This window comes from Acyrthosiphon pisum, unplaced genomic scaffold, assembly GCF_005508785.2.
Source record: "Acyrthosiphon pisum isolate AL4f unplaced genomic scaffold, pea_aphid_22Mar2018_4r6ur Scaffold_20877;HRSCAF=22384, whole genome shotgun sequence".
Classification (NCBI taxonomy): Eukaryota; Metazoa; Arthropoda; class Insecta; order Hemiptera; family Aphididae; genus Acyrthosiphon; species Acyrthosiphon pisum.
The window spans coordinates 1-9,124 of NW_021770281.1; the positions used below are offsets into that span (position 1 = coordinate 1).

Sequence of the window (9,124 nt, forward strand, 5' to 3'; positions counted from 1 at the left end):
GCATAAATGGAGTTTAATTTTTTTTTTTCACAACGTTATCTATAGATTTTTTTTCAAGTAACTGTAAAAAAAACTCCAGCGTAATTTTAGAAAAAAATTTTATGAACATCTGAAATTTAAATTTTTACAAATTTGCATAAGATATTTATCCAAAAATGATTTTAGATATTTGTTATTATTTAAAAAGGATAAGTCGTAGAAACTTGAAACTCTTACCAAATATTTATATTGACGCTCACGTTTATGTTTCTTAATAGGTTTTTAGCGACAGGACTGGCGTTCAGACAAATTGCCTTTTCGTTCAGAATATCCAAAACAACAGTTTCAAATATTGTCGTGGAAATTTGTAAAGCTATTTGGAATACATTGAAATGCAAACATATGCCAACTCCAGGGGCGTATTTAAGTAGGGGCTATGGGTCCCATTGCCCAGAGCGGCAAATTTTTAAAGATTTAGAGGGGCGGCAAATTTTTATTTTTATTTAACAAATTATTCGTTTGTCGTCACACATGTAGGTATTTTGAAATATTTACTATTTTATTTATAATATTTTTTCACTCTTAACTGGTACAATAATGTTGTTTAAATGTCTAATTATACCTTCCTTGTTGAATGTAACATTACAATTTTAAATTAGTATATATTTATTATATTTATTATATACAGTATATTAGTAAATACATTTACTGTTGAGGGGGGGGGGGCGGCAAAAATGTGTTGCCCCTATCCTGAAATTCCTAAATACGCCACTGGCCAACTCCAACTGTTGATAAATTTAAAAAGATAGCCGTAGAATTTTATGATAAGTGGAATTTTCCAAATTGCGTAGGGAGTATTGATGGGAAACATATTAGATTGAGATGTCCCAAAAAGTTTGGAAGCATGTACTACAACTATAAACAATTTTTTTCGATTGTTTTGATGGCAGTTGTTGATGCAAACTACAAATTTGTAATGATTGATGTTGGAGCGTATGGCAAGGACAGTGATGGTAGTGTTATGTCCAATTCAACATTTTATCAGCGGATTGATAATGGCTCTCTTAAACTACCAGAAGAAACCAAATTGCCAAACTCAAACGTGTTAGCCCCATTCGTTTTCATTGGTGATGAAGCTTTTCCCCTACGAAATTATTTAATGAGACCATTTCCACGAAAACAGACACAAGATAATGCAAAATCTTACTATAACTATAGACTTAGCAGGGCTAGAATGACAGTTGAGTGTGCATTTGGTATTCTTTCATCAAAGTTTTCGTAAAAATTTGAACTTCAAGCGCCTATAAAAAAAATTGTGACTTACGATTTTTGATTTTTTTTTTATATCTGATAAGAACTACTTATAAGAAACCTTAATAACAAAATACACGTATCCAACAGCAAATCAACCCAACTGATATCAATAACGAAAGATACGAAGCTATACCGGTTCCCAATTTTAATTTTTAATCAATGCTTTATAAAACTTAGAAATTTAAGGAATATATTAATAAATAATAAATATAAATTTTATTATTTGTTGTTTGAACAATTTCTTATTATTTTTTCATTTTATAATTAAAGTTTCAACTAATTACTTTTATTATTATGTACTAACGTCTTGCTTATGAATATTTTAAAATTTTTAGTTTATTTAGTTTCATAAATTACCTACTTAAAACTATTATTATTATAAAAAAGATAATATTTTTAATTTTATATCTGATTTAATATTATAACTTAATTGTTTTATTAATAAGTTATTCTGTTTTTAAAAACCGAAGAAGGTTATTTAGCATTTTATTATTTTTTTTTTGTTATTCTATTTTATGTTAAAGAATTATTTGTAAATTCTATAAATGTATTATATTTATTATATTATGATTTCTTTTAATTTGTATTTTTCTTCTTAAGTTTACCTATAATTAAGTAAAAACTTACCTTATTGTCACAAGCAGTCTTTCTTCTATTGAAATAGGTTCTTGAAAATTTGTGGTTTGAAGGTCAAATTCTGGTGTAATTATTTCTAAAATATAATCAAAAGTTTCTGATGTCATTCTTGTATATGCTCGAAACAAAGCATTGTCACTACGTAATTGAGGGTACAAATGATAAAATTCACCAAAAGTGAATCGATCATCGTAAATAAATTTATTTGCCATTGATCGTTTATTTTTTTTATACTTTTTGTACATCAAGTATTTAAGTAGACTACATTCACTTAATAATATTTTTTTTTGTAGACTTAAATTCATAGTACCTAAATATCAATACAAAAATATCTATTGCTAAAAAGTTTATATTAAAGTTTATATTTAAGTTTAAATACTATAGTAGGCAAGTTATCGCAATAACGCATCGCCGTGTACTACGATGTCGGACTCACATTTGCCAGGAGTGCGGCGTTCGAAAAACGTCCGATGCGTGCGATGCGAATTCGTTCGCATCGGACGCACTCGCCGGATTCACGTAGGACACGGCGTAATTAGGTACTTAACCGAATGGGAAGATGGGATATTATAATATTGGTACATAACTAGTTTCCTGTTGCCACAAAATATTTTTGGCATATCCCAATAACTACATTTATACAGCAAATGCCAAATAGTAATATATTTGTTTATTGCTCGACGGTGGGTGGGATTGCGAGACACGGTGGACAGTTGCGTGGAGTAACTCCGCCTTGTGAACAATTATATATCCCGCCCCGAAAATACGTCAAACGATAGCGTTTGGTGAGATACATAGACAAGTATACCTTTATAGATAACCAACTCAATGCAAAAGTATGGTGACTGCGTTTAGCGCTCCGCGTGGTTGGAAACATGAAGTACAATCGATACCTCAACATCGATATCAGTATTATCGATACCTGTATTATCAATATTATCGATACTTCATAAATATTACATATTAAAATATATTATTTATTATATTCATAAAAATAATGTAGTATATTTTCTTAAATTATAATTGATGATAAAAAATAAAAACACGATTTTTATATTTTGTATAAACAAGTAGATAATTTATTTTTTTAATAAGATACAAAATATTAAAATGCTATAAATTTCACAAAAAATCAAAATTAAAATTATTATAATTATTAAGCAACACTGTTGAATTTTCCTAGGGTGTTTTTTGGTTTTTTAGAATGTTTAGCGTGCCAGACATTTGCTTTTAGTTTCATGGATCAGATTCCAAGTGGTGAATTTTTTTCTTCCCTATTAAAATTCTATGTATTTTCTGTACACCAATGGTTAAGCATAAAGAAAACAATACTATTTATAAATTTTTTAAACAAAAAATTTTCACCCACTATGGTTTGAGCACAGTGGAAAGGTCTTTTAAAATTAAAAATTATTCCCTTATGTTAAAAATTAGTGTCATTCAAAATATCTATATGATGACAAATTTTAGACATTTGTCCCGGTTACATATTCAATTATTTGTTGAATCAAAGAAGCGAATATCTGACACGGGTATTTTAATGACTGTCTATTAATAGTGTAATCTCTAGCTGTTATTAGATCATGCGTTGTTGTCACATTGTTAGCACAAAGATTTTTAAGACAGATTTTACAATTTTTAAATAAGTTTTTGTTTAGTTTTTTTAAAATGTATCCAGCTATATAGGTATGAACATTCTCCCGTAAAACATTAATACCCATTGGCACGTTAAAAATGGTTACAGGTAAATCGACAGTAATGTTACAATTATTTTGTACCACATTCATGTCATTAGGGTCTTTAATAATTAAATTTCTATAAGATGTTAGACTTGCTTCAACTATATCTTCACAGTTTGAGCCTGGTGAATTAGATGACATTAAATTGTTCAACAATAATGTTTTATATGCTGATGCAAATGCGTGGCATGACGGATTACTTGAGCTGACACTACGTGCTGCACCAAAAAAACATTCTACAGAATCTTGATTTACATGTCGTGGTAAGAGTGACCGAATGCCATGATTGTACAATGTTTTAAACAATTTTTGAAAACCTAAAATCAAACAATAAAAAATAATAGGTTTGTTCCAACACGCGGTCAAACCTAATAATATCAATTAATATATTTTTAAAAGCATCATATTGTTATTTTTATTTTGAAAACGGAATATGATTGATCAGTTTACTAGGGAATAATAGGCGATTTTGAACATTCCAATTATTGTTAGTGTCATAATGAATAATATAAATACAAAAATATCATATTTTTTCAATAATTTCATTCTTGGATATCACAGCTGAAAAAAAACGCATGTTCAAATTTAAAATTATCATTACAGTGACTTACTTGTAACCTACTGTACAGCAGAGCGACACCCACTTAACCACCTATTTTTTTAAATAATATTAGTTATAATATTGGGTCAGGGGCCCAATCATGAGGCAGACTGACATTGCATGGAAACATAATTTTACTAAAGTAAGTAAAGCCATCGTACAATACAATTGTGTTACATTAAACATATTATGTTAAAATACTAAGGTTACATTAAACAATAAATCTATTCTAAAAATGTCAGTTATTTAGTAAATTATTACATCATAAATATTACTTTAACAAAAACAATACTACATTGGTTAAATTGTTTATATAAAATATAAATATCACAATAAAAAAATATAAAATAAAAAAAAAAATAAAAAATAAAAAATAAAAAATAAAAATAAAAATTATAAAATAAAATAAAATACAAAATATTGTATAAAAATAATTGTATTTGATTTTTATTATTTTCTATGTTATTAATTTCTCAATATAAAAAACAAATATATGTTTTTAAAGGTATCTATTTGATTATTAAAACCCTTGTAAAAACATATATTCGTATTTTCAATTGAGGTTTTCTTTAGTGAGATGAAATTTGAACCCAGGCGTCTGAGAAGGACCTGGTGTAAGGAGGACCTACTCTCTCCTTAAATCGCTTCCCACGGGGTTTCGCCAATGGGCAACTTCCCCCTCCTGTAAATCAATCTCCATCACATTTACTTATTGTATAACATGTAAATACAGATTGTAAATATTATGTTTTGTTCAAAAATAAAAATAAAAATAAAAATTATTATATAGATAATACTAACCTCGTATTGTTTTCATCCAATTCTCTATGGTTGGTACAACACATGTTTTTCCATTTTTATTAACAAATTTCATTGTGGAAAGAACTTGAAGACTTTCCGCCCAAAGTGCATGATGAGGAGAGTTCTTTTTTATTGAAGTTCGATAAATTTTCCCATCTATTACTCCATCAAAACTACCATTTAAGGAATCGAATAGCTTATCGAAGAACAAACATATTTTTGCTGTGTCATTAGCACTTGGATCAATTAAATTTTTAGCTGTTAGTTTATTAAAATAATATAGTAATACACTTATTTTACAAATAAGAATGTTATAACTACAAACTAGACAGAATAATTACTTACATGACAAAAACATCATAGTGGATGACACACGCTGTGAAAAAATTTGAGTCGCACATTTCACCTTCATTTTCGAAATTTTTTCTGGCACTACATGTTGATCGGTAATTCGGGGTAACATTTTACAATCCGGTATTGCACTGTCAATATTGTACAGATCTTGTATGTGCGACCACTTTGCACAACCTTTCTCCCCATTCATTGAAAAAATTAAATCTTTTGTTAAAAGGTTATTTCTGATGCATTTTATCAAATGTGGGACATCAAAAATATGAACAATCTGGATAGTTTTTTGTTCATCCACTTGTATTTCATAAATATCATCTGTATATTTTTCATTGCGCTTGATAAAAAATCCTTTTGTCTCATTAATTAGAAGTTTTATAGCACTTTCATTAGAACGTCCTTGGTCAGAAATTGTCACTACTATTTGTAAGCCGGTCTTGTGGACTTCTCTTACAACCTAAAAACAGAAATATATCTTTATATTTATGTAGAAGTTAATACAATGTTGTATTAACTTCACGTGGGTTGAGGTTGATTAAACAAAAGCATTAACACAATAATGTCACGTAAAATAATTGTGTATTATAACTCTAACTTAACTTACTCTGTACAATCACAATCACGGTTCATTTCACACTGACTAACAACTTATGATAAGAGATATTATACCAATACAGATAATCCCACATTTATGTATCGAATTTCATAATTAATTTTATTCTTACTTCTTTCAATAAACATGCCAATTTTTCATGTTTTGTAGCACCTTGACAAAAAGTATATGCTACTGGTTGCTTAAATTTTTTTTTTATGCCACGGATCATAAACACCAGTGCATGATCAGCATACTCTTGATTTCTGTTAGATGCACTGTCAACAAACCCATCAATTTGATCTGTCGCTTTGTTGTAATGTAAACCACTGCTTAGACACACTTCATCGAACATCAATGAACAAAATCTATATGAATGTACAGTTTAATTATTTTATTATTTAAATGTTGATTTAAATGTAATTTTGGTTACCTTTCAAGTGGTTTCAACTTTTCAGATTTTTCTTTAAGCACTTTCATAACTATTGGACTGACTCCAGTAGTTATCGACACACTGCTTAAAACATTTTGTAATGTTTTAGGGCTCGGCAGAGTAAACATGATGGACAACATACGATAGCATTTTGGGCTCCGCTTATACAAAGATAAACTCATTATTTTTTCGTCTAAAGTGAATCTTCGACCTTTATTTTTTTTTTTGGTTTCTCTTAATTGCAATTTAGTAAATAACGAAGCGGCGGCTGTCATTTTCTCCGAAAAGTTATCATTAAGATACTTTTCAGACATACGCTCTGCTGCCTTTAATTTCTGCTTAAATAATTGTTTTTTGGCTCCTTGTTTTTTAAGTTGCTTTATTAATTTGTTGGTAATACCATAAAATTTTCTGCAATTAGGCGTTAGTTGTTTGCAACGACTAAATCCTACTTTTTTTAACAGACCTAAAGTTAAAATAGATTACATTAGTTAAAGTTTATAGATGTAATATTATTACTTATTATTAAGGCAAGAAAGTTTTATAATAATGTAAAAATTGGTACACTATTAAATTTTGTGCCCTAAATATTATACTAAACGAATAAGCAAAAATACCAGATTGATTATTTGCATTTTTTTGAGCAGCTTTACTAATTTTTGAGCTTCCAGCTATACTACTAGAACCTATTTTATAAGCAAAAAAAATAATCAAAGCATTAAAGCATCACATGCCAAGGCAGTGAATAGCAATATTGGTGAAATAAATAATAGTATAATAAAATAAATAAATAATTAAATTACAATAATACTTGCATACAACTCGAAACAAATAACTTACTCATGACATTATTCATAATTATTGTAGTTTCTGTATCAGTATTTTCTAAATTCAAAATTTCAACTCCAGATACATCAAGATTATCTAAAAAACCAAAAAACACTCAATGTTATCATAATGCTATATCCAGTTGTGTGGTGAACAGTAATTTCAGAGGCAATAGCTGAGATTTTTCTTAAATATAGGGGTTGGTGGTAACGGCCGGGTCCCCTAGAAAATGTAATATGATATACTCAATAGGTAGTCAATACTGATCTGAAATATAATTAGTTATATTATATTAATACATTATTCTGTATTAATACTTGGGATATTTGTAACTTGCCTTTGGAAAATTTTCAGTTTGCCACGCCACTGACTATATCATATGACATATAATTTAAAATGATGTAGTATTACCTGAACTACAAAGCGATGGAGGATCATCTTTAATACTTGAAACATTATCAACACCATTACAGGAGGTTTCCAAATTGAAATGTTGGTTAGTCGGTGTGCTGTGTTGTTGTAATGTCTGGTGCTCAGATGGAACATCATGTATAAAATATGTAACCTCACTACTAGACACTATAATAAAACATACATAATAAATAGTATATCAAAAGTGTGTTAGTAATATTATTTACTATTAAGGTATTTGTTATCTTGTTTAATATTAGTAATAAGTACCAAATAATTAATGAAATCTGAACTTTTACTGTTAAATAAGTTTACTCAATTTATTTTATAAATTGATTTACCATTTACCCAAAGTCAATTACCAAGATAAATAACTTACCAGGCATAAATAAGGTAGGATAAGCATTAGCATTAAGCCTCTTTGTACCAGGACTAAAACAGTCATCTGAAAAATGAGAGTGACAAATTCTTTTTTTGTTGTACACAATTTCTGGATTCATATTTGATAATCCAACTAGTCTTATCCAATCTAATAGCCGAGCTTTATGTAATCGAGGATTTGGAAACCGGTGTGTCATAATATCTATAATGTATTTACGACAATTACATAACACGCATAATTACATAATATGTATACCTACATTACAATAATAGAAAGGAAATAAAATGATAAATAAAATAACTTACACTTTTCTTTACATCCCTGCACTGAACACTGGTACTGATTTTTAGCCATTATTAAAAAAAAAGTACGTAATTGTATATCGAACACTCAAATTTATAGAAAATAATAACGCATAGACCAAGAACGAAATTGTCAAAACTCGAATACTGAAAAGTTAAAGTTTAAAACACTAAACGGCCAAAATGTCGTTGCGGTGAATGATAAAATATATTGAACATAAGACAAGTATACCATTGAACTTAATTCGATTTTCGACAGCGACCGCTACGCTGTGGCGGTTACTGGTTAGCATAGACAAGTATACCTTTATAGATAACCAACTCAATGCAAAAGTATGGTGACTGCGTTTAGCGCTCCGCGTGGTTGGAAACATGAAGTACAATCGATACCTCAACATCGATATCAGTATTATCGATATCAGTATTATCGATACCTGTATTATCAATATTATCGATACTTCATAAATATTACATATTAAAATATATTATTTATTATATTCATAAAAATAATGTAGTATATTTTCTTAAATTATAATTGATGATAAAAAATAAAAACACGATTTTTATATTTTGTATAAACAAGTAGATAATTTATTTTTTTAATAAGATACAAAATATTAAAATACTATAAATTTCACAAAAAATCAAAATTAAAATTATTATAATTATTAAGCAACACTGTTGAATTTTCCTAGGGTGTTTTTTGGTTTTTTAGAATGTTTAGCGTGCCAGACATTTGCTTTTAGTTTCATTGGATC

At 28.4% G+C, this 9,124-nt stretch overlaps 1 protein-coding gene across 1 annotated transcript; it reads left to right on the plus strand.

Moving 5' to 3' along the window:
- The first annotated feature begins 883 nt into the window (after positions 1-883).
- LOC103309260 lies at positions 884-1,261 on the plus strand. Its single transcript, XM_008184232.1, has one exon. It carries the CDS (start codon positions 884-886, stop codon positions 1,259-1,261), a length of 378 nt encoding a protein of 125 aa, XP_008182454.1.
- Positions 1,262-9,124: the final 7,863 nt, after the last annotated feature.

Excerpts from the sequence above, each read along its gene's own strand:
- LOC103309260 (XM_008184232.1), top strand. The coding sequence starts at position 884 with ATGTACTACAACTATAAACAATTTTTTTCGATTGTTTTGATGGCAGTT.